We start from the raw sequence: 27641 nt of genomic DNA, 5'->3' as shown, positions 1-27641 counted from the left end.
CAAACCTAGTAATCATCACTATATTTGACTGATCTACAAATCTGAGACTTTACTTGAGCTGCCGACAAACCTCTCCGAGACAACAATTTTCTCTCAGGCTAGAAAAGTGCTATTAAATTTAGAATCTGAATACACTTCAAGTCCAGTTCTGCATACATTAATTCAAGTTCAGCTCTGTAGTAATATGTAGTATTGTGTACACTGTAATGAGGAAGGGAAATTCTTCCTTTCAAGTGTGTCTCATGTCAGGACAATGAGGCTCAAATTTCTTGAACAAGTTACCGAACGAAACAACGGTAGCCAGGGGACCATACCTAAGCCTAGGGTAAGAAGGGTTCCCATCTGTCTGTGCAGAAAAAGGAATCTCAGAGCTCCAATACCAAATGGATGGTCGGTCTTCAGGTCTATGAGGACTTACAGTTTACAAGGAAAATTATGCCAAAAAACAATGCTTCAAACTTGATCAAAAATGGTTTGGATCTGAATTAAGCCACCAATATAAAGTACTCTAAAACAAACAAACAAACAAACAAAAAACCTGAGCATACACAATACATAAAATGATCAGCTGGCTTTCTTCCATAGAAGCCAACTACTCCAGCTCCCAGAAGGTCCTATTAAATCTTAAAAATCCTTGAAAGTCTGTTAATCTCTTTGTTAAAACAATTTGGCTCCCATACCACACTGCACTGGGAAGACCAACTCACCCTTCTATATCTGGCCCGATTCTTGTACACAAGATGAGAAAATACTAATAGAAATAATAATAAAAGAAAATAGCGATGGTGATGATGGCAATAGCTATAAGACTTCCTACAGGAGTGATACGGAGGATTGGGCAATAAGAAATTAGAACTTCTCATCTTATTTATTTTTCACTAACAGCATATTTGTCCCCAACACTAGAGTGAGTTATGGCAAAATTTCCCCCAGATAGACACATCATTTAATTTTCCAGGCTAATTAAAGGTGTGGGATTGGGTATAGATGCATGAGGAATGTCTAAGGACATAAATGTCTCCACAATATCCAGGCTTTGGATCTCCAGAGAGTACTCAGAACAGTCAAGACTGTAGTAGACCACCATGTTCGGCTCAGATTCACAGCTGGGGAACTGCATTCCGCTTGTAAAGGGTTATGTTCATTTCATCGGCACAAACACTCTACATCTCTAGCTTTTTTTTTATTATTTTTTAGTGCTTCCTCCTGATTTCTATCCTGACGATAGCAATTATTTGTGCAGAGAACAAAGTACTTCCTGTTGTGCAGTAACTATCATTTTTTACCAAGTTCTGGAGGATACTTCAGGATGAAAAGCCGATTCAATGCAAGCCATTGTTATTTTGTGTAACCTCTGAAAAATAACTCTGTTTAGTCACTGCTAGCAACAAAACCCACTATGTTCGTAAAAAAAAATACCAGCAACTGGAAGAAAGAGATGAAAGAGGACTTTGTACTAAACTGTATTTTGAATAAGAATAATTTATATAGACAGCAGCTATGTATTTGCGTATTGCAAAACTCAGGAGCATAATGGATTCTATACAAAATGGTGTATCAGAAGGAAAGACTTGAATTTTTAATCACAGAGACAAGCAAACTAGCATAACAGTTATTTCAAATGTACTACCATCATGCAACCTGAAAGCATTAAAAATAAATAAATAAACCTAAGGGTTTATCATAGCTGTCTAATTCTTAGAAGAGAGTATCTGCATTGTATCATTCTCTGAACACAGAAAACCACTCTGTACATACAAAAACATCATTCCCTGAATATAAAGAGGTATTACCTCTCTTCTTCATCAAAAAATTTCAGTTAAATAAATATCAAGTGAAGAAGCATAAGAAAATCTATAAATTTATAGCAATAATCTTCTAGAGACGTAGATCAACATAACAATCATCCGAAAAATTAAAAGATTTGTGCTGCCTTTCTCCAGTAAGCAAATATTACTTTACATAACTCAAATGGCATTCTAAAATGGGTATTTCATTCCCACTCTCACAGCAAGGCTCTGACAAGCAGTTCTGCTGTCAGTTATAGGTTGAAAGAGTAAAGCAAACCGTTTTAAATACCTTCCCTGAAAATTACATTAGGTATATTTAAAAGAAACAAAACTCATTTAAAAGTTTTGTTCCAACTTTAAGCAATGACTGAGGAGAGCAGGAATTTTCCAGACCTTAAGACTATCACTTTTGAAAAGTTGAGCTTGGGAAAGAAAGCACTCAAAATGCATCAGTTTTATCAAATAGCAAAGGAATTGGAAAGCCACAGTACTCAGCACATGAAATCAAACTGAGATTTTTGCTTGCCGCCAAGTACCAGGAGTTTGCATAGTTAAATCTATTGAGGGCTGAATAAAAAGACACCAAGTGATTCAGAGAGCCCCTAAGTCAGATGGCTCCTCAATACTGGGAGAGCACTCAGGGGAATCAGCACTACAAAAAGTGCTATAAAAGCACTCCTTTTTGCTTCTTTTCATGGTCAGAACCAGGATGGGGAGGGCCAGACTCCTGGACTTACTCAGCCAGACTATTCTTCTAACTGATCCCTGCTTTTAGGCCAATTTTCAAGAGAGGAGGAAAACTTCTGAAGAGTCACGGAACACTGCCTTCTCAGGAAAATAAAGGGAGTTGTGAGTTTTCTCCTTACGCATGCTAGTCCAGCAAGTCCACTGGATAATAAAGGAGCCTTACAAACTGTAGCTACCTGAACCAAACAACCTGTATACGCCTCTGCCAACAGGTAACAATGCTGCTCTGTTGTACAGCACTGCAACAAAACATGCGTGCAATAACATCACAAAAGACTGTAAACACTGTGGCTTTAATGTAGTGGGTTTCTGATTCATTCAGAAAAATTAGCATATTAGAAAACTGACCGCTATCTGAAAACTGGCTTTAAACGTGACAGCTTTGTAAAGCCGACATGACTGCAGAAGGGAATGACGCAGTTCTGGCAAAACCAGTTTTCAGTTACAGCAGACCACATTTACTGTGAGATTCAGGCATGATTTGATCTTTCATGTGCTTCCAACTAAAGCATCAATGGATTTAAGTCACAACCTATTCAAAACCAGCTTTCTACATGGTTCCCAGTCTCTGAAAACAATAAATAAAGAATGAAACAGAGGAAATCGAGCCATATATTTCAGATTATAGAGCTAATACAAAATGCAGGATAAATTTTTTACCCCTATCTATATGTTGCAGAGGTATCCAAAAGCACTCAATTTTAAAGGCTTTGGAAAGACTTTTGGTCTTTTGTTGAAACATATGCTATTGGCTACCACTAAAGGGGCGACACTAGACTGATGAAGCACTGGTTTGATTTGGCATGGCAAGTTGGGTGTTGCCTTGATGGGGCAGTACACTGCATTGCCTGATGCACATACACGCAGACTCTCTCAGGGTTTCTTCTCCCATCACTGGACAAGGTGTTTAAGCGCTAACTCCTTAATGCTTATAGGAGTTGGACTTGTAAATCCTCTCCAACACTAATGGGAAAAGCACAAGGTAGTGCTTTGAATATATTTTATCTAAAGCCCTAACACCACAAGAGCCAGTCTCTTCTTAGGAAAAGTAGTGCTAAAGACTTCAGATTATTTTAGCATTCCTTAATTTTTTCAACAAATATGTAGTTTTTTTAAAATGTCATCTTTAATAGCATATGTCTTTGGGTGAAAATGTTTCATGCTCCAGTGATCCTCAGGTACACTATCATTCTTCCAGCTTCCAAGAGATGTAATGCAATAGAACAGAATGTGATTTGTTTCTAATTACTGTTGTCCAGATGTACTAAAGAAGACAAAAGACCTAAGTGATGAAGTATTTTAAATGCCAAATTTGTGGATTTTTAGGGAGTTTAATGTTATTCTGCTACTGCAAACATAAAACCAACCCCAAATTAAAAAATAAAAATAAAAATAATTAAAACAACAACCCCAAGACGTAGTGAAAGATATATACAAACTGTTGACTGGAAAAAATGTAGACGTTCATTTTTCTAAGGCTGAAAATCAACTTTAAGTAATTACAAACTAAATTCACTGTTGCTTTATATCCAGTTTGTAGCAGCATCTTCTAATGTAACATGTGTGTGTCAAGCACACTAAAAAAAAGTCAAAGATTTAATGGCCATTTTTTATGTTCATAACTTGCAGCTCAAGCAAGCAATCGTAACATCTTATGTCAAGTGCTATTTTAATCAAACTGCCTTTTGTGTTTTAAATTTGAAGATCTTTTCAGACTAACTCCATCGTAGTCAGTAAATGCAACCACTCCTGTGGCAAGAAAAGTCTTTATTAGCTAGCTCTGAACACAAGAAACTGAATTGCTGCAGAACAACCACTAATAACCTCATTATCCGCTGGGGCCATGAAGACAGAATTTGCACAAAGGATGCTTAAAATTAGTTATAAGGTTTTAAAATTGGTGTCCTGTGAATAAAAAAAATTCAAACAAATTAATAAAATACCCTAATAAGCATAAATGGGTACAAGTTACCTTGTTTATTTCTGTATGACTGACATGGAGGAGAACAACTGCTGAAATTAATTATAAATTCCTTATAGAAAGTGATGACTTTTCCTCTGAATGAAGCTAGAAACTAGACCAACCAATAACTTCTTGTCCCAGATCAGACACTGTAAAACCATGTTAAGTGCTCCTGTGATTTGTTCTATGACCTACCATGGGATACGAAATTCACTTTATGAATCCTTTTATTAGCTTTCTTTCTCACATTATGTATCCAGAAGGCTTGCTTGGAACAATTTTAAGGCACTTTTTAATTTGGTCAGTACAAACCTCCGTGTTCCCTGACTCCCACACAAATAATGCATTAGTCACCCTTCCATGGATCCCACAAGAGATGAAAACAAGGCATGATTAGTGGAACTCACCCATGATCCTGCTCAGCGCTGCATTCCTCGTGGGCGACTCACTGAGCCCCTCGATCCCGCTGTACAGGGAATGGGAAATCCTGCGCTCCCTGTCGTCCAGCAGCGTCTCTATGGGCAGCTCTGGCCCTGAGGGGCTCCCAGGTGACTCCAACTGCACAGAGAGAGGAAAATTAGCGCTGAAAGTCCATTTAGCAGCATGGGGGAACTCTAACAACTTGCCTAAGGCCTAGACCTGTCTGGGCACCAAATGAGCTAGAACTTCTCACCCTGGACAAATATAATTTGCAACGACAGCTCTGCTTAATGACCAACTTTGTAAGCCACTTTGCTCTGCACCTCCTACGGCGCCTTGTCAAATTTCAAATCCTTCAGCAGAAAATTGGTTAAGAAAAAAAATCAACAAACCGCATTGCATTTTGGTGTCTCTTTGTTACAGAATTTCTTAAGCAGACAGTTTGGGCTTTTTTAGTGTTATGAGGCAGACAGCTGGGCCATCTTTCCCACCCTGACAGCCTGTCAGAACAAGACTCCTGTCAGGGGCACAGAGCATGAACTCCTTTTGGAATTGGGCTGCTGGCGTTCTTTGAAGAGGCACAATTTGCTTTCAAATGTAATCATCATGGAAACCCCCATGAAACTCCATCACACATATTAGCAACCAATACACAAACATTGACACCTTTTACTTAGGAAAAAAAAAAAAAGAAAAAAATGAAAGAAAAGTCAGGCTTCACATTACATTTTAATATTTTTTTTTCTATTTGTGATGAGTTCTTTGCTCTGCCTTTCCTGGCCACAGTGTATGGAGACCTCACATGCTTCGTTCAGCCTGATCCCTGGCACTGCTGCAGCATGCTGCCAGAGCCACAAAAATCACAACTGGCAAGCCCTCGGCTGCCTGACCCCGCTGGGGAAGCCGGTCCCTGCCCTCCAGGACCCCCAGCAGACCTCCATGGGGCATTAAGAGCCAGATGAAGTAGGTGGTGGAGGAATGGATGGAGACAGCCTGCTTGGCCCAGGGGAGAAGTTGGCGTGTGTGGCCTTTTCCCCGTCCCAGCTGCCTTCCATCAGAAGGCTCCTTCCTCTGTGCGACTTCCCAGCTCAGCCTTTGTTTGCAGAACCTGGCCGTCCCTTCTTATTCTGCGTGTGCCTCTCAGATTTTTCCAAAAGAGAGAAAATACTGTCTTTTCTTCAGTCAGCCAGAGAGATCTCAGTGGAAAGCAGAACCCGTGCACAGCAAAGAAAGAAAACAATCTGACACCACCTCGCTGGGTTTAGACACCCCATTAGCTATGGGTGCTGCCAATGCAGCTCCTCGGAGCAGGCTGAAGAAATGCCTGCGCTCGTCTGTCAACTCAGAGCTTGTTTGTCAGCAGCCAGTAACCAGCTGGGGAGATACAAGGCCTCGTGCTCCATCACCCAGCCCCTCACCATCCAGCCCTCCCACCTGCCGGGCTCAGCTCTCCTGAGCTCCAGCACCCTTCTGCTGCCTTGCTACTGCTCCCACATGAGCTCCCCTGAGAGCGTGAAACCAACTAAGTGGCATGAACTGAATCCAGCTCTATTAAATATAATAATAATAAAGAAATGTAAAAAATAGATTTGTTTTTCATGGTAATTGTATGAACTCACACATCAAAGTATTACCTGTTTTCACCAACACACCTTTTCATTTTGATGTGCAAAGTTAAATCTCAAGAACAATATGCCTACACAACTCCCACAGCACATATTTTATATGTACTGAAATCCAGCAGGGACCAGATACTGCAAGGCATCGAGCACGCTGCAAACTCTTTGAAGCCATGGGGAATGCTTATTTCACTGGGCTGGTCTCCGAGCAAGCACAAACGGAGTAGTTCATAGCTTCCCGAATTATAATAACAACTAACATGTTTGTTGTGTGTTTTTTTCTTTAAACAGCTGCCCGTTATTAATCACTCTGCCTGCAATTCCCAGATGACTAAGAAGTGTATGCCATGAAAGATTTCTAAAAAATCTGCTCGGAGGGCTACAAAGCCCTCAACCACAGTCTTCAGAGAGTGGCTTTGAAGTCAGCCCGATGGACGAACAACTTTTGACATTTGGCTGCTGGCAGGCGGCCAGGGCCACAGCGCGGGCGGAGATTTGCAAAATGCTGCATGCCAGAGTCGCTGAGACCACAATCGGAGGTCGCGGAGCCTGTAAAAATTATTATTTCTGTTCAAAGCCATCATCTGTTTAATATAAATGAGATATTTAATGAAGTTCCAAATTGTAGACTTATCTTTCCCAGTTTGATAAGCACTGGGGAGATTTACTGCATCGGAGGGTCAACACAATTACAATTGGAGGCACGTCAAGCTGCAGGAGAATAATAAACTTGCAGTGCAAGTGAATTAGACTCAATAAGGTTTAAATTGTGAAATGAGGATTTGTTTTATTAGTTTTTTTAAATTGCAGATTACAACTGACAGCTTTACTGAAAAGTAAATGAAACAATATTTGTAGCTTCTGTTATAAAGAAATCTAAGGCAAATTAAAAAAAAATAGAAATGCTAAATTTTGAAACATTAATAAAAAAAGTACAGAAACATTAGACTACTTGAGAGCCTAAACTTGCATAGTAAATGTATTAAATGCTAAACTAACCTTTATTTCACTGCCTTTAAATAAGGTGTGAAAATATCAAAGTGCTTTGGGGTTTCTTCTCCCAGTGCTATATTGATGACTTTATGTAACAAGTGTCCAGCTTTTAGTGAGCCATATCACGCAGCCCTTGTTCATGTGAGAACACATCAAATTTCAAACTCATTTGTAGGAAGGTCTCAAGAGATTTTTAGAAAGATACTGACAAGAGGAAAGCTCAGAACCAGAGAAATGCATAGAAATTTACACCTCATAAAGTAGGGAAGTACAGGGTAAATAAAAGAAATAGCAGGAGTGCTGTGTTCAAATGGCTGCGTTTTGTAAAGTGAATCATGTGTTTTATCATTTTCATAGGGAAAACTTTTTCCATTTCTAATTAGCATCTCAAAAAGATGTGTTTAAACAAAGGCATAGCCAGCCAACTACAAAAACATTTTACAAAAGATACAATGCCTTTTATAAAATAACAAAAAATAGACAGAAATTACACAAGTGACTTTCACTCACACACACACACACACACAAAAAATAAACTTTTCCTTTAACTGCCAACAGAAAGTTTATGCAAGAAAAAAATACATTTAATTTGGAAACTGTGCTGTGGGAAGACAAAGAGATCGACAGTCCAAAGCAGGATTACAGTTGAAATAAAGAGCTGCTCTTCCTGATGCATTTCTATTAAAGAGCTTGAATTATACATTCCAGTTTCTTTCCTTAGCTGATATCGATGTTATCCAGTATAATTTAATTTGATTAACTGATAAGGAGTAGGTAATATAAACAAAGATGTATGAATTCCTGACCTTCATTAAAGGCCTGGCTAGGAAAGCAAGCCATGCAGCAACTGGCCCCCTATTCTTCATACCAATAGCCAGCCACCCCAAGCAGCAGTACTGCTTGGAATGAGAATTCAGAGTCAAGGACTTGCTGAGGTTGGACGGCACCTCTGCACACCATCCAGTTCAACGTCTTGCTCAAACCTTGTCAGCGAGGGCAGGTTGCCCAGGGCCTTTTCCAGCTGGGTTTTGAATACCTCCAAGGATGGAGACTCTGGGCAATCTGAGCCGGAGCTTGACCACTCCCCCCACAGAAGAGTTTCTTCTTATGTTTAAACAGATTTCAGTTTATGCACATAGCCTCTTATCCTGGCACTGGGTAGCACTGAGAAGAGTCTGGATGAGACTTCTTTACTGACTCTGTCAGGGATTTACAGACACTGCTAAGATCCCCCTGAGCCTCCTCATCTCTACACTGAACAGAGAGAGTTTCCTCTCTGGGTCCTAGCACTGATCTGTAATAAATGATCATATTAGTCAAAATACAAGAAAACCTTACATACTACAGATTGCCTATAGCTCCTTTTCTCTCCATTCTCTAAATATAAAAATAGAAAAAACATTTTTTTCTTTCCTTTCCTTTTTTTTTCTTTTAAATAAAAAAGGTCTCCACCCTGGCCTTTTGTCATTCAGATAAGAACCAGCTGTTTGCTAAAGCACTATCTGTACTAACTAGCCCAGCTGCTGCTTATCTAGATGATAAAAGGACAACTAATGTGGTCCTTTTTACTTAAACACCACCATCCATTCTAACTGAAGTTATGCACATAAATATGAAAAAAGTTTATACACAAGAACATTGCCAAAATATTCAAAGCATAAACAAACTTTTTCTTTTTCTTTTTTTTTTTTTTTTAAAGAAACAATAATCATACTCTCTTTTTCCTTTAGAAAAGGATATTATCCAAATACTGGCATGCAAGCGTTATGGATTTTAAAGAAGCCAGTATACAAATTTGCTATTTACTGCACTGCAACCAGGGTACTGAAGCTTTGTGTCACACAGAATTATTCTCCAAGCTTTCTTTTTCCTTTCTTATCAGTGTACTGTGGCTAATATGTCCAAAATGCTTCAGCTTCCTTTTTCAACAGAGATAATTTTACAATAATACTACCAATATTAACTATGATTTGGGATACGACATTAGGGAGAAACTTTTCAAGATGGAAAAGCATAGGTAATAGCCAATAAAAGGTCAGTTTTGACTTATATGCACTATCATGCACTATTAAATGTATAATTACTACTGTATTTCTAAGAAATATTGCATTCGTGTTCTGATAATGCTAAAAGGCAAGCAGAGGACACAGAGTGCTTTCAGAATGGTGGGAAGGAACTCATGCACCTTTGCAAAAAGTAGTTAGGTGGTAGATTACTGGGTATGAGGAATAACCTGGGCCAAGAGGGGTCCTTGGACAGACCCAGGAGTCTGACCTTCTGGATAAAATGGTGGGCTCTATAATAAACAGAAAGCTCACTGAGCATGACAGACGGAGGTCTGTGGGGAGGCACCACTGCTCTGTCAGAGGAAATCCTACCTCACTGACATGCTGGAGTTGCACAAAGATGCCAGTAAGTTCTCCAAGCTCTCTCAGACAATAAACAAGACATAAAATATTTGCATTTTCAAAACGCCTTTCCCAAAGCTTCATATCAAAACTAATTTTTCATGGGACTGGACTACGTTTTCATTTTCCAGATCAAAAGCTGGCTAACGGATAGGAAACATAAATCAATCTTCAGGATGGAGAGGAGTCAGCTGTAAGTTCCCCCATGGATCAGGGTTGGAAACAGCTTAGGCTGATGAGCAGCTTTACCAATGACCTAGAGAAGGGAGTGAACAGTAAAATCAGTTTTTGGAGAAGATACTAAAGACTTTTTGACAGTTAAATGAACTCCAGAAGGACTTCACAAAACTAATCCAGTGAGGACAAACAAACAAACAAACATAGCATATGAATTTCAAAGTAAGTAATGCATCGAGGGAAAAGTGATGCTGAATGTTTTATATGTCCACAGACACAGGAAAAGAATAGATGTTCGCTTGTTTCCTTTCTTTTACAATGAAACCACTCGAACATTCTCTCACTGATCTGCAGGTCAATTTACTTATACAGTTGATAAGGGCCTTGTATGGGCTGGATTCATGACTTTCTCCACTTTGTGGTATGCTCTGTTTTCGACTGGAGCAAAGATGAACAGACACAGACAGAAATTTGGGGATCTGCAAGTCGTTCGCAAATCTTTTTTTCAGGCAAGTTTGGCAAGACATTATTTCTGTCAAGAAAGTGAGATAGACAAGAAAAACCCATGAAATCTCTCATTTTGAGGAAAATGGTGATGTGCTCTCTCTTAATGGCTGACAAGCGCTGACTGCGTGTGACATGAACAGAGTGCAGACAAGCAATCTGTGCCTGTAAACTGTCCAGGTTGCAGGACTGAAAAGAGCAGGATTCCAAAAGTAACAATTACCTTTATTTTCTTGAATCAGCACATACTGCCACCAGCTGCACTGATCTGGCTGACGTTGTGCCTAAGCGCTGCGTATGCATTATGGTGACAGAGCCGGCAGCTGTTTGCCCATACAGGCTAATCATAATAATATCACTAATTAACTGAACACACTGCAAGGAGGCTCCAGTGTTTCTCCTTAAATCTTAAGCTCCTCAGTAATTAAAAAAATGTCAACCCTGAGTTAAAGACCCAAAAAAGCTGATGGCCGCATCCTGTGAAAACTGACCTGTTACACACTGGCCATATGGGATTATCAAGTCAATACCATTGTTAGTCTTCCTGTTTTTGCCACCATCTGCACAACTTTGGAAATATAACTTAAAGTCTCCCTGCTTATATCGTAAAATGTTGAAGAGTCAACACAAAATGCTAATCACAGAGGGCAAGGCTGAAAGCTGTAAACATAGATTGGAACAACGTATTTAACTTTTCTGAAAGGGGGTGGACAGAACCTTAGATATATACAAAGCCTGAGCTAAATGTTAGAAAAATGTTTTTGTTGCGCTAATCTAACAACATCCATCATATGCTCACTGTGTGATTTGGTCTGGAGTGGCTGAGATATTAAACAAAGCTTTGTGAGGTTTACACTAGTGTAGTCACAGAGTCAATGTTATTACTGTACTCTGTGTAGAAGCAATGCAAACGGGAGAACAACTCTAACACTCAGCCTTGGCTTGGAGTTCATTCATAACTACCACTCGCTCCATGCTTTTATCAATATTTACTACAAGATAATTCACTTGAAAACCTGGATGGGTTATACTCTGTCTCCTGGTGAGTCAATGAAAATTCTTTTGACAGGCAACCCTTCAGTGCAAGAAAACCACAACAGCATAAAAATGCTTTTTACCTTCTGGGAAGTTTGTGGTCTCTTCTGAGTTTACAGTTATGTCAGAACTGATGATGTAAATGATCTCCTCACTACCTCTCTGAAGACAAGATAATACTCCTATGGTGTTTTTATGTGTGCTGTTATTGTTACTGTAATTGCTTTGGAAGCTTAGTCTGTAACACGAGAACTGGTGAAGCTGCATGAGAATAATGCTTGCACAAAAAAGGAGTGTCAGAGGTGACATCACTACATTTTGAAACACTTTTATGTTCAAGTAAACTATGGAAGCCTAAGACTACTTTTTGATGAAAAAAAATAGCTCCTTTGCAGCAGAAGGGAGGCAACTGCCCCTGCCTTTCTAAACCAACACCTAGGGATGGAGCCATCCTCCATTCTAGTCAAGAGCCTAAACATGACAAGGATCACAAGCACATGAAAATTCTGGCCTGAACAGAAACCCAAAGGAATGGCACTGTCACACCAATTCTCTCCCCCACACAATGCTTAGGGCTGATTATGAAAATGAATATTAACATTAAAAGAACAGTATTCATATTACTTTCTTAGAATCCAGTTCAAACTCTATTTTACTGAAGAGAAAAGATGAGTTGCAGTTGCCTATCTATCTCATAAGAATTCGGTTTCATTTTGCAAATGTGAAAACGATTACTGGACTTGAAGCCAGAGGGGGGAAAAGACAAGTAGAGCCTTCTTTTATTCTTTTTTTTTTTTTCCCTTGCCGCTGTTTTTTAGCAGCCAGACAGCAAATGTTTTTATCATCCAGACAGTAAGCATAATTCTTTTTTGCATTGGCACTATCACCCCTTGTACAGATTCCACAGGCTAAATTCCCCTTCAGAGACATTTGAGGCTGTTCCGGAGCAAGGCAAGGAATTCCAGGAGGCAGAAGCCTGACCATGGCCTGCGGTGTGGGATTGACCATGTCACTGGAATGGAATAAACAATTCTGTTGACTATGCACCAAGGGGAATATAATCAGGCTCTATTCCACTAAAACCTTGAATCAACACAGGAAAGGAATCAATTGAATGGGATCCTTGTTTTTGTTGTTTTATGGTGACACGTTTGGAGAACCAAAAGTGAGGCAAGGCATATGAAATATCAGGGAAAATAAAAGAGTTGTCAAAAGGCAAACATTTTGTTTTGTCTTTGAGCAAAAACAATAAAAACCCATTTCTGAGGAACAAGCTGGCAAAACGTATGATAGGGTCTGCCGTTATGAAGCTTTTACTTTTAGTCTGCAAGCTCATGAACTTTCTGCCAGTCAGATGTCATGTATTTTTGGTTCTATTACTAAAAATCTTGGCTGAGACTGTATACTTATCTGGTAGCAGATACAAGAATATTCTAAGGGGACACCTATGTACCAGTGTGTCTAAGAAATCAAAGTTGCTGAAATAAGCATAATTTAGCTACTGCTGCCAGACACGGCCAATATCTTACGCTCCATGGGAAAGCGACCATCACTGGAAGGCTCAGTCATGTAGTGCTGCTCTCCAGCTAGGTACCAGCCCACACACACGTTATCTGGGGGTTGAACTGCCTGAATACTCTATTCATATGTGGTATTCATGTAATATGCATAAATAATATTACCACAGTTTTATGTCCATGCAACTTGTGCTTTCATCATATTAAGATATGCAAAGAGTATCGACACTGTACTTCCTTTGGCTGAATATGATGACAGCAAGAATTCCTGAGAAAAAAATGTTACCAAAAAATTGTTTCGTAAAAATGATCATTGTACCAAACAACCGAATATCGCCACTTCCCCAAATCATTATGGCTCATCTCACTAACTTATTAAGGTGCTAGGAAATGCACAAACCCCCCCAAAGTAGGCCCAGACAAACACAGCTTCCCGCGCTGCTCCTGATACAGATCCATTTCAGTGTATCTAGATCTGGTTCTAACATCACTTCCTACATCTCAGAGCACATACACTGTAGACCAAGCTGTGCCACTTTTGCCATGTGATTTCTGCAAAATAAGTTTGTAAATGTCAAACAGGTGTAGGGCAACAAACTATTCTTGATGTGAATGAGCATCAATTCTAATGGATTTAAGGAACTATGTCTTTGGTTCATCATTGCTGGATTTGCTCCAATTGTGTTCACAAACACTGTCTTAATACATTTGCTCTAGAACACTTTTATTAAGAGAAGAGTGAACACCTTCCATAACCTTTCTGAAAAAAACAAACAAACAAACAAACCAAACCAAAACAACCTAAAATATTTCACCCTATGTAGAAACATCTAAAATACACCTGAAATTGGGTAGAAATAAGAAACAGTCTACAAACTATAGTCTACACTCTCTGGGTCCAAGTTCAGAATTCTTGCTAAATCTTTACCAAATATTAAAAGGCCAGAATTATTTCAATACCAGGTGAGAATCCATGTGCCTCCAAACCGGCTTTCCAGCACTGTGTGTACACATATTAAAGCTGTGTATAAGCAACCAGGAAGAGCTTAATACTTTCAGAAAGACTAGCATCCTTTTCAAACAAGATTTTATAAGAAGGTACAAACTGGATTTTTTTTTAAGATCAATTTTATGCATTAAAAAATAAACCATGCCCTTTCTCCCTAGGTAGGATCAGGGGGAAACCCCTAAACCCATTTGTGCACATCATTTTCTGAAGCATGATACTCAAGAAAAAAATATTCCAGGTGAGACCTTGCTGGTGTTAGCAAGCGTGAAAGAATGACTTTTGGTTGCCTTAAGAACAGATGCCTCCCTGACCTCCCATTCAGCTGCACACTATTTAACACAGTGCATTTCTCCAATGTATCAAAACCATTTTGAAGTCTAACTCTATCCTCCACAGCATCTGCAGTCCTTCTCAGTATCACATGTCCACATATTTCTACTAGAGAGCATTATTTACATTAATCTAGAAGATAAACTATTACAAATCATGAAAACATTTCAAAACATCAACACATTAACACAGTACTGGAGGAGACAGAAGCTGCAAACAGTATCAGAAAAAGAATCACTACTTAGCCCTGAATTCAGTATTTCATACTTCCCTGCAACAAAGGCCAAGCCACAACATATTGAAAACCAGAAATAACAGAATTATTTGCATCAAGTTTTATAGAATCTTTACACAGAACTTTTAATTGCTTAGATAAAATATAGTAATGAAATATATGAGTTCTACTCTTAATTAAAAAAAATTGAAAGCGACAAAGGAGCAAGTCAGTTAACACCAAGTCTATAAATGAAAGATTCAATAGACCTACATAAAAACCTCTGAAGAACAAAAATCACATAAGCAGTGGGATCCAATTACAAAATCAATATAGCTTTATTCAGTGTTTCCTGTTATTCATTGATGAAAATACTCAAAAGAAAAACTTTATTGATCCGGTAATAAGGTTAGCATGTCTAACACTGAATTTCAGATCATTTTGTAATTCTCTCTTTCTTTAGTTCCTCAAATATTATTTTCCTACTCTCAGAGGAAATGTGACATCTCCTATAAACACAAATACCTTTGAAGAAGTTAAAACTCCCAGTTCCAATATCAAAAGTGTATTACCTCATTGCATTTACTTATTCGCCTCGCCACAATAAGCTGAATCATTCCTCGTTTGTTTCCTTCAGTGGACATGGACCTTCGTAAGGTTTCCATAGCATCTTGATTTGTTTTGCCCAATAACGATTCTCCATTTACCGCTATTAGTTGATCATTCACTCGAAGCCTGCCATCCTGGAAATTGAAAGGTTATTATAGCCAGTTACACAAAACCCTCTATGAAAGAAGTGTAGTCTTCTGGAGAGAGGGGGGAAAAAAAGAAAACAACCAAAGAAAAATAATCAAATAACTATACTTAGTCCTAATAGTTTATAGCCATATGCACACTGGTGCAATAGCTTCTATTACAAGCATTGTAGGAAATGTCTATTCCAATCATTTATAGATTTGTACTTAAAGCTATTATCATAATCTGCACAAATAGCACATATTGACAGAAGCTTGTGTCCATCATAAGAATCTTTAAAGTCTGTTTAAATCATCAGATGCATAAAGGTGAATTTCTGTAGAAATCTAAATGTTACCTTTGATGGTGTAAATCAAAAATGCTAGTTAAAGAGCAATCTCTTCTTGAACCTGTGTTCATTTTCAAAACAGCCCAATTACGGAAAAAAGAGGAATACAAAGGTACACAGATGTTCCCTCTTACCTTGGACGCTGCTCCACCATTAATAATGGACTTGACAAAGATTCCTAAGTCGGCATGGTTTTCTTTTGACCGATTCCCTTTGACACTCACACCAAGTCCGGCTGATCCAGAGTCATTAAGCGGAACTTCAAATGTCAGGAATTCCCTGGTGCCATCAGGTGTGAGAACAAGCTCCTCTTCCTCTGCTTTCTGTCAGGAAGATTAACATGGGATTATAGAATAGCATTTCTCTTTGGGAATTCTCTTCGTTCCACAGCTATTAGCATTAAAAAAGTGCTTTTAAGTACAATGCCACAATATTTTCCACAGTAATTATTTGAAGAAACATGCACAAATACTGTATTTTCAATCACCTGCAACTGACGCCTAGATTCAGAAATATCTTATGCTTGTGTCTAAGTGCTTCTCTGTCTAGTAAAATAATTGAATCACATGTCATTACTGAATGTGCCATTAATACCAACTCACACTTAAGGTACCTTACGAGCCAAAAAAGCTGCATCAGAAATATTTTCTGATTTGAAAACCTACAGAACTTTTAAAATATCATCATCTTTGTAAGCCATGGGGAGAAACTATGTGCGAGAAAATTAAATTCAAAAATCACTCATTCACCTCATTTTGTTTAAAACTAGCTGTGTTAGGAAAAATAGAAAATTACACAGCTGAGATCTGAAACAGCACATCTCTGCTATTGCCAGGCTTAGCATCAAATCCAGTTCAGAGTGCCAATTTTCCTGTCTTCCCTGGCTCTTCCCTTCTCTTCTGTCCTCCTACCCACATCTTTGGTTCTTCACTGCCCTCCCCACTCTGTTATAGCTTGGCTGGGACAATCACAGGCTTTGAACACCTGGAATTACAGTCCCAGCCCAGCCAGTTCCCCTGACAAGAAGGTGCTCAGTGACATTGACCATGCACCCAACAGCCGTGCAAGGGCAACCAAGTGCCTTCTCGCTTTGCCCCTGCCAAATTCAGGGTGGCCGGTAAGTGCTATGGGGACAGGCTGGGAGCAGGGGACCCCGGGATGCCCTAACAGAGCAGTGGCACGCGTGGAGGCAGCAGGTGTAGGTACAGTGTTGGGGAAAGGTAATGGTGAGCCCAAGTGTGCTGTTATTTTCTCACCCCCAAGAAACAGCAGCAGCAGTAGAACACCCACCAGAACGTGCATGTTAAGTCCCCATAGTCAGCAGTTCTTCTCTGGAAGAATTAATCTGGCCAATTTTTTCATAATCTCAGCAAATAAGGTTTGCTAAGATTACCCCTCTTACTGACCTGGATTTTATACTGACTTTTTCCATGTCACTCTCATCTCTTTGCAAACCCCACTCCTCTTATTTCTCTACTCCCTGACTCTGGGAGCAGGGCAGTACACATCACAAGCCAACTTTTGCCTGCTGAGCCATCCCTGTTTCTTAAGACCTGAGGAAATGCAAAGCTGACAGGCTCTTCTGAAATCCAAACACAGACTACTGCAAAGATGGATGTGAAAGCCATGTGGAGTACAGCAGACTGAGATTATCAATTTGGGCACAAGCATGTTAGTTTTGTCACCATTGACCTAGAAATGCAATGTGAAAATGTCAGATGGGAAGGAAGTCAGATTGCTGAGAGCACTGCAACAGCCAAGGGAAGAAAAACAGGAGCTCTGCCTTTTCCCACTTGGTTAAAAGCATGAGCCTTAATGTGCTCACCAGCCCTTTCCCTCGCATTAGACACACACACATAACCATGTTTTTGTTATAACAAAGAACAATACTTCTTCAATTAAATGAAAAAAATAACACCCTCTCTCCAAGTGCCATAGCCAGGTTGGTTTGCTCAGGAATCCCATTTTCCAAACACATCTCTTGGCCTTGCAAATCAGCATTATCTGGGCTGTCAGGATTGGAAACGTGCACTGTGGCCATGGAAAAAGTACCGGATTAAAAAATAAATAAAAACCACAAATTTTGGCAAAATTACAAGCCTAATTTTCCTGTTTAGATCACAAAAGCACTAGCTGCAGGGTACACTTGAGATGCACCTTTTGTCAGGTAGCTGCAGAGTAAAGCAATCCGAGCGAGAAGCACATTACCTTTGAGTTTCTATAGCACTGATCACTTTCATTTTCCTTAATAAGTAATGGTAGGAATAAAAGCTAGTGAGCCAAAAGGGAGATAAAGCCAAGGCAGGATGTATGGGTAATCCAAAGAAGCACATAAGCTTATCGGATTTGTCTTTACTACTGTTATCATAATTTTACAATCAATCCCTCCTCTTCCCAGTAGTTTCTAACGTTCTAAAAAATATGCAAGCACTTCAGCCACAGTGATCTCCTTTCCAGTGCAGGGAACAAAACTCCTTCTCCACAGAGTCTGCCGGGTGTACTTCTACATGCCAAAGGGTCGTGCCTCAGGCAGCATCCCCAGGGACTTGGCTCAAGGCCGCTACGCTTCTTCTCTGCACTGAGACCAAGAGCTGCATTATCAGCTCAGCGCTACCCCTGATGTGATTCTTCTGCTTGCTTATTTTCCACAGAGTTAAATAAGGAAACAATCTAATACAAAGCTACAGACACCCGAGTGTGAAGATGAAACTGAATGCCTAAGCCGGGAGCAAACTACTCCTTGGAGCTGCACAGGAACGAGCAGATCGTGTACATGAACAAAAGAGAGACAAGCAGCCTCCTGGCTTGTACTGAAGCCATGAGAAAATTGCTCGACTCACCCAAAGAACAGATGACTGTTACTGGGTTAACGGTAGATTACTTAGGGGCTTCATTGGGTATCCACAGCTTTTTTCAACTAAGCCAGCTTGGTTCCCCACCTAACTGTGTCCACAGTTTTGGGGACATGGGAAGCCTTTTGCTCCAAAATCTTTGCATCATGTCGGTATCATATGCTTAAACGTAGATTTTAGAAAGAGAAAGCAAGAGAGAGAATGAACATTTCTTTTTCATGCCCCACAACTTCTCGAAACGCTAGACAAATGTGATATTCGAGAACTGAACCATTAAGATTCAAGGACTATGGATATGGAAGTACAGGCTGTAATATTTGTACCACTTAATGGTACCGAAGAAGGTCTAGGTATATATAAAGTATTGAACACCAATTCTATTTCATACTTAGCATGGAACAGAACTCTATATTGGACATGAACCATTACGTGTGACAAAAAGGAGCCATTCTCAGAGAAATTAGCAGCAAGATTTTAGCCTGATACCTTGACGTTTCAACCAAAGTTGGGGGGGGGGGGGTGGCGGGAGAAGGAAAAAATAAAATGTATTGAGATTGGCTGAATCCTTTGTTAACCTAAGTGCTTTATATTACAGAAACACTAAATGTACATTTACTCTCCTCAATAAACTAAACATCAACCATTACAAAAAGTAAAATTTACGTTGAAATTGTACTGAATATTAAGAATCTAAACGTGACAAACCATAGAAATTCCCACATACGGCATAAAAATGCACAGAAATCTAAAATACACCATTTAAAAATTTAAACTGAGAACACAATCACTTCCTAATTGCAATAATTTCCATTTGATCTCGATATACTCTAAATTAACAGTTTCACTATGTCAATCAAATACCTCAATACTGTTTTCATGATTAGTTGATCTGTGAGAGAAATTTATTGCTTCATACACTTTGACAGACCAGCAGTAAATATGCAAGCAAATTTATGTACTGTGAACCCTAAACAACAAAACTCAACTCCCTTAAGATTTTTCGCATGTTACGTCCAAAACAATTAACAGCAGGACAATATTCCGTTCAAACAGAGCCTGCTGAGGAAAAGGTCATCTGAAATGACTTCAGCTGGATGAATGAAGCTGCTCAAGTATGTAATCTGCAATAAAAATTCGATTGGTGAAAATATCTGTAGGTGATTTTATTATTTTTTTTTTTGGCTTCAAATTCATACTTAGCACCAATTTATGCTAAATGACATTTGAGATAAGTTTTTCACTTTTTAAATACAATATAAATATGTAGCAAATTTAAAGATAAACTTGATGACTGAGCAAAATTGTGGCAGTGTTTAGATGTATATGGAGATTAAAAAAAAAAAAAGATAAAAAGGGGGAAATTACTTTCCTCTTCTACATAAAATCTGTTTCTGATCTCATTAAAAACTTGATATAATTTTTAAAATGACATTAAAATGGACCTTGACACTAACGGTGCAATAAGCCTATTTCATCGTGTTAGTAACAGCATCTCCTACTTATCCTTTTATGTTTTAAACACTACAAAGAAATGTCTTGCTTGGGACTTCTTCCCTTTATAAAATCTCATCAGGGTTCAGCTGGTGAATAAGCAGCATGAGATGGGTGAAAAAAAAAAAGAAACCTAACAAAAAAGAAAAACCTCCTCCCACCTAACGGGGGAAACAATTTTCAATCAATCTGGGACAGGTTTTCAAAGTGGCTTGCTGCAGCTACAAATCCGGCTGCATTCTCTACAGAGAAGTTCATTCTCTTGCAAGCTTAGACATGCTGTCTTCTCAGCAGCTATTAAGCCACTGAAACTTGTCTGCAAGTTGCTTTGTGATTATGTGTGGAGAAAAGAAATAAGTTAATCATGCGACTCTAAGCAAAAATCCAATGCAGTGCTGTTTTCTTTCACAGAGGCAAATAATAAAGCTCTGCATCCCACACCTAAGGAGTAACTGTATTTCCATACAACACAGATGGAGACATTTACAGGGCTCCTGTATAAACACATATATGGCTGTACATACACAAACACACCCTTCGTATATAATGATCATGTTCATGTGATAGATTACGCAACCATAGCACAAACCCCAACTAATGCCTCTGATGACCCCATCAACACTACTCGTTTTACAGCCCTAAATCTTTCTCTGTCCAGTCTTCCCACATTACAGCCCTAAGCCTATTAGCCCTTGTTTAATCCTTGTTATGTTGGCCTACCCAGCTTTTGCCTCGCAAATGTGTCATTTGGAATTTGCTTGACTGGAAACCTCAAGTTCTTGAAAGGTAAGTTTGAAGTTCCAGGGACTTCCGAGAGCCCACCAGGTCAAAGCAATGTAAGCTATAAAAGTAAAGGAATGGAATACGCAAAATCACAGATGTACTCATTTGGTTCCAATAATGGGGAACCAGCCTAAGGTCACAGCCTTTCCCAGGACAGTTTCAGTCTTTACAAGATTTTAACATAGCATTCATTCTTTATTCCTTTCTCAAAAAGCACCTGTGAAACTAAGAATCCGTAATTTGCATATATTAGGAAGCCAGTAAAATTTACCTCAAACTATTTATAACAGAATTCTTATTTTGAAGCGTGTGAGACACATGCAGGAGAAAGGAGATGTCAGCTAGACATTGTGCGAAGACATCCTTGGCATCAGAGAGGACTCTGATTGCTTTGTCCTCCAAGTCAGGTAGGTGACACTGCTGTCATACCAGGCAACCTTCTAAACTGAGATACATGAAAACATGGTAATGCTCACTTTTATCGCATGGCATCACAAATACAAACATATAACATTAATATCAAGCAGCTTTAAGGAACCAAAACAACAGCTTCATTGGTCAACTGTTTTATGGGGCGTGATGTTTGTTACTCTTGTAAATGTAGATGTATTACTGCTGGAGGGACTGAAAACAGAGCAATGTAGGTGGCCTGTATCACACCTCTCTGACTCCAGTCGAGGCCTCTCCTCAGGAGGAATTACTGAGAGCTGACGCATCCCGGTGTGGCTAGGCACTAAAGATAAATATAACAACAGCAGCTCATTCAGATTTCAAACTGGACCTCCAGCAAAGAAAAGCCTGCCTCCTGATCGGGTAGCATCATGCACATTCCAAGTTTCCATTTGAGTTTCTTCCAGAAATACTACAAAGCCTTTTATCTTTCTTTCTTTCTTTTTTTTTTTCAAACACTCATGTGTTGCGTTAGAGGTTATAAGAGCCTGAACTGTCTACTTACCTAGTTTATAAAATGATATCAGGTGTAAGCCAACTAAACAACTAAAATTCTTATGCCTACCTTGTCTTTTAACTCTTCCTAAGTTAAGTATTTTAATCTCCCATACATTAGATAAACACTAATGAATCTTATTTGCACGTATACACTGAGACTCATTATTCATATTAGCTAAGTTAATAAGTCACATCTGGCGGATACTGCACTCTTGTTCAAATCAAGCAGCAGCTGCTAAATATCAAAAACTACATTTGAATTCTAAGATTTTATGGGAAATGTGGTCTGCTTTAATTTTAATCCCATCAAGGAAAAGTTTTTTGTGTATTATATGTGGATTAACTTTGGTACGTCTTTATACGCAGAAATGCTAGCCCATGAAAATACTGCAAAACAGGCCTGTTACATTTCTAGTTACATCCATTTTAAGGATTTAATTCAGTACCAAAAAACATGTTCCATATTCAAAAATGTCTTCGGTTTAATGCTTTTGATGGATTAAAAAATGGTTTAGGAAAAAAATATTTTTTTTTCCAAAGCACAAAAAAATCTAGCATGTGATTTTTATTTAGTATGAAAATCAAAGCTTTGCAAAAGCCCCTGTTTAAGTGTATCCACATGTTTGTTATTTATCTATATAAGAACGCCATTGCTTGTCTATGCTAACATTACTCTTCCTAATGCTAACATGCTGATCTGGGGTGTTGTAGGAACTGTTTTAAGCAGTTGAAAATCTATGTTTAAAATCAACCGATCAGACCACTAAAACTATTTTGTTCATTATACATTTCAGAATTTCATACAGGCAATAGTCTGTTGCAGTTACCATAATAACTATCATTTATTAAGGCCACCATACCCCACTCCGAATTGTTGTTCCTACTCAAACTTTACGCTCCTACTGTATGCTCTGAAACAAACATACAATTGTAATGTTAACCTCTTTTTTTAATATTTTTTTTTTTACAGATGCTTATCCTGGAGAAATGAAAACCAAGGGATTAGATACACAGCAGGTGTCTGCTCTGCCAGAGAAGTCTATAAAGCTATAGCTCTCTGCACTATCCCTTGTTCCAGAAAACCTTCAATACCCAACACAATAATGGCACAGCTCCCTAAAAATCTTTTTACTTCTCTTATTGGCCTATTGGCTGTACAAGACCAGAAAGACAAAAGAAGCAGATACAGAGTGTCTGGGAACGCCAGCCAGAACAACTAAGTTGAAAGCGACATGATGCCTTTGTAGGTGCCCACGCCAAGAAACTCGTTCCACAAGAGGCAACACACGCATCAGGCACTGGGAATGCCCCGTGTCTCACTCCTAATTCTCCTACAGAACTTCAGGCAAACCAGTTCATCCCACTATTTTCCCAGGATTTAAAAGCAAGGAAGAATTAACACCAAGCACCTAAAACCAACAATGCAGTAAAACAAGCTTTGCACGTAACCAATGAATGTCCAGAGGCTTAATCAGGAATTTTAAGCAACAACATGAACTTTGCACTGCCCCAAGTTAAGCCAAGTGTTTGGAAAAACCCGTGACCTCAGTGCCTGTGGTAGCAGATGACCAGCTAAAGGACCTGGGGGCCCCTTTCAGTCTCACATCCTATAGCTGTTGTTTGAATTGTAAATACCTTATACAGTCAACTTCTCATTGTCCAAAATAACTTGAGGCTGGCACATAGGAAATAGTGTAATAATGGTGAATAACGATGTGCACACTAGTGGGGCTTCAGGATGACTCTGTAGAAACAGCACTGAGGAAACTGTCACAGAACCTTAGTGCAGGGACACTTACATTGGCTTGCACCAAACTGTCCAGCAAGTTTTACAAACCTAAGCTTTGAGAAAATGGCTAAAGCTGCGCTGCACTCACAGCTCACTCAGGAAAGCTGAGACTGCTGGGGTGCATCTTCCCATGTGCCACAGTCACACCACAGCCCGGCTACATCACTGAGGGTGACAGAGGCAGAGCTCCGAGCCAGAGGGTCAGTCCCAAGCATAGCATTCATTACACACCAGTTTTTTGTGGATTATCCTCGAACATTCCAGGAAATTCAAACTACTCAAAGAGCATTCATAAACACAGTCCCTCAACTGCTGTTATTAATTATTCACTACAAATTATGTCTCAGCTCGGCTCATTAATGCCCCCAGAACAAGCTATTTAATAATGGAGTACCTCCTATGGTAGAAGACTCAAAACACAACATTATCTGGCAGAAGATTACACATTTGCTCTTTCTTTCATTTGATCTGTTTCTTATGCCACAACTTGAAAAATAGAATCTAAACCCATTCAAAATAGTACTTTGAACACATTGTACGCACCCTTCTGTCTCACACCGTTACAATAAAAAAGGTATAAAAACAATCAGCTCCTGTTATTTGCAGTGTTCCTAAACATCACAGAGGAAATAACAGCATCAGCTCCACAAACATCCAAACCTCTCCTTATTCGATAAAATCATGCTGTACCTAATGATATCAGCCCTGCTGGTGGTGTTGGCTGGTACAGGTGAATGTGCAATTTTGGCTCAATTTTTAGGTGTTTCAATCACCTGTTCTAGCAACGGAAATTGATGAAACTTTCCCAAAGAAGATTTTGTGTGAAGAAATGTTACATTTACTAAATGATACAAAGCTGCTATATAAGCTGAAGTTCTAAGCAAATGCCTAAAGATGAAGTGATGGGAATTTAACTGACAGCTTTTGAAAAATACAGCTATGGGCACATATATGTACTTTTCTTTGCCAAAAGCAAACAATCAGTAAAACAAAACAACAAAAAACAAATCACACCCAGAACACCTCTATCTTAAAGCTCAGCACTGATATAAAGCACAATATAAATTTTGTTTTTGCAGGCATTGGCTAGTATACCTCTCATATTCCTAATGAAAATATTTGCATACAAAAAGTGTACAAAAATGATTATGCATTAGTTGTGACAAAATGCCTCCGACGAAGGCATCTTTATCACCCCATTCCAATAGGTGGTGAAATTCTCGCATGAAAACCATAGCTAATTTTCTCAAAATCATACAGAAAAGTCTATGGCAAGAGCAGCAATTGAATCCAAACATGCTGTGAGGTTTAGTTATAACATTATCCTTGGATTCTGAAAAAACATGGTGAGCAAAATGAAATTTAGATAATAATAGAAGTATCAGATGTTCAAGTTCAGAGGAAAATAAAAAGCAATCACATTTGCAATTTCTATAAGGGCTGCTAAACATTTATATATTGATCCAACACACCAACCGCTCTTGTTGTGTCACTCTTAGGAAGCCTGCACTCACTGAAATTCATAACATTCTGCTCACTCACAATGATTTGACAGAGGAACAAATGAGAACAGAAAACTGGAGCTTTCCCATGCTGCTGAGTGCAGCAATCATCAAATGGAGTCTGAATCCCAACTTTGAATCTCCCTTTATCAACAGACAACACTGCCCAGAAAAACTTCCATATATGATAATTATTATTTTTCTAGCATTATGCTTACATGGAAGTTAACTCGCCAGTCTGAATTCAGAAAACAAACAGTAAATGACAATTGTAAAAGCAAAATATTACTGAAACACTATTGACTTTCAAAGAGTATGAGGAAAAATTAATTGGCAGATGTTTTACATAGCATAATTAACAGTTCATTTCAATGCTCTGTAACAAGATTAAGATAATTATACTTAGAAACAGAAATGTAATAATGATAAATTACTAGTTTTCATATTACGGTCAATCTCCTACATTCCAAATAATCACCATGTTCAGAAATAGGTGCATCTGTTCCATTTTGTCATTAGCTATACAAATGGTACAAACTAGTGGCTGGGTGAAGCAATGCTTTCAAACGTGATACAGGAGATTTCCGTGCATCAGGAGTAAACTGAGTGCCTGTTCTGATCGTCAGCAAAACACAACGTAAAAACATCAGTACTGTTTTCACTAGGGCACACTTACTGGATAGAGCTGAAAATACATTAGCAATTTGCATTTCCTATGGATAACTGGAGAGCAAAGCTTAAATTCTGCAAGGTTAGCATGTTAAGAAACCCCCTTATTTATGGAAGTTCATGGATGAGAATATGAGAATGTGTATTCCATGGAGGTGTACAAAATATAAAGCCATATCCTTTTTCGGATGGGCAGTTAAGGAGTAAGCCACTCTCAATGATTTCAGGCCAGAAATAAATTAAACTAATTTTCAAGGTTTTCTTTTATTGTATTGTATTCTAACTACTACATTCAAGTGCCATAATACTTGTATAAATGATTTCAAACAAACAGTTTCATGAATGTAACCCCTGAGTGTTAATAATGTACTGATAAATTAGGCTTTATATTCTTTCATCGATATCTATTCTATTCTATTCTATGATATATAAATTTTATTCAGGCTTTCCATTTTCTTTTCTTTTTTTCATTTTTAATTTCAAAGGTGCATTTTTCTTCTGTTTCCCCACAAAGACATATCAAAAACAAAACCAAAAACACTACAGCTATTTTGCCTTTAAATTAAATGCATATTTTTTGTACTTTACCTCTCTCATTTCTATAGCTTCGCTGCTTTCATCAAGCTTTTCTTTTTCCTTTTTCATATCATTATTTTTTATTTTTTTGCTTCGCTTTCAACTATATCAAGTCCTTGACACTTGGAGACTAAAACCGCACAAATAACAGCACATCAGAGCAGGCACAGAAATAGAAATTGCAAGATTAGAAATCTCAAAGACGAGAAAAGTAGACAGAGGAGGAATAAACAGGGATTGAGACACAACCAAAGAGAATAAAGGAAAGGAATGAAAAATACTTTTAAAAATTAAAATTACCCAAAAAAAAGGAAAAAAGTGTGTGACTGTATTATTAATGTGCAGCTGAGAAAATTTAGTTCTGTAGAATGGTAGTATCGCACTTATCCAAAGCAAAGAAAATTGGAAGGAGGGTGGGCAAGAGCAAAAGCATTGTGCATTTTAAACACTTACTGCCACCTTTAACATTCAGCCCATTTTTTTATTCCCACCCAGGGGCAAGCAAATCTAAAGACGTACTGTTCATACTACTATTGATCACTATTGCTTTTAGTTTTTAAACAGATTTAAAAAAAAAACAAACACCTCACCCCATAAAGATTGAAAAAAAAAAACACATTATGCAAAAACATTTTTGTATTGATCAGCTTTCTGTCTTCATACCCACGCTGTATGTCTCCACATGCTTCCCAATTCACTTCCTTCTTTTCAGATCTTGCTTGACTTCTCTGGCTGATTCAAGCACAGTTTTTCAGCAATCCCTAGCTATTCATATGCTCCCTATTGCTCCTGCATAATCCCCTTGTTAAAACACAGTTTATGGCTCACATCTTCAGAGAACAAATGAGAGAGCCTTATTTTCTTTTGGACTTTTCTTAGATGAAGTGAGGAAGTTGGTTCAAAAAAAATGGCAGAGAAAGGATTTCACCATGGAATTTGTTACAAAACATTAAGTTTGCAACAGATGAGTAATTGCTTTATATAAAGCACCTATAGGCAACCTGCCTAATCATAATGAGGTTTGGGGGAAGTATTTCAATATAACTCCTAAAATCAGGACACTTTTATAAGACTCCACCCACAAATTATTTTCAATTGTACTCAATTACAGGCAAAAATGCTATCTTGAGCTTTGATCTCTTCATATACCAGCAGTACATGGCAAGAAACTATGAAGATAAGAACACGCATGCACTGATGAGATGTGCTAAAAAGATACTG

General features: G+C 38.6%; 1 protein-coding gene across 20 annotated transcripts in view; it reads right to left on the bottom strand.

Moving 5' to 3' along the window:
- The window catches only part of PARD3 (par-3 family cell polarity regulator), a 445585-nt gene that overhangs the window by 163402 nt on the left and 254542 nt on the right, over positions 1–27641 (bottom strand). For all 20 annotated transcript variants that reach the window (XM_035545279.2, XM_050708750.1, XM_035545284.2 and 17 more), the window contains 3 exons: positions 15945–16133; positions 15299–15469; positions 4908–5058 (listed from right to left, as the gene is read on the bottom strand). In XM_035545279.2, the coding sequence (XP_035401172.1) occupies positions 4908–5058; positions 15299–15469; positions 15945–16133 (511 nt within the window). The remainder of the gene's footprint in view (positions 1–4907; positions 5059–15298; positions 15470–15944; positions 16134–27641) is intronic.

Source organism: Cygnus atratus, chromosome 2 (genome assembly GCF_013377495.2).
Source record: "Cygnus atratus isolate AKBS03 ecotype Queensland, Australia chromosome 2, CAtr_DNAZoo_HiC_assembly, whole genome shotgun sequence".
Lineage (NCBI taxonomy): Eukaryota > Metazoa > Chordata > Aves > Anseriformes > Anatidae > Cygnus > Cygnus atratus.
This window is presented reverse-complemented; position numbering and strand designations above follow the sequence as displayed.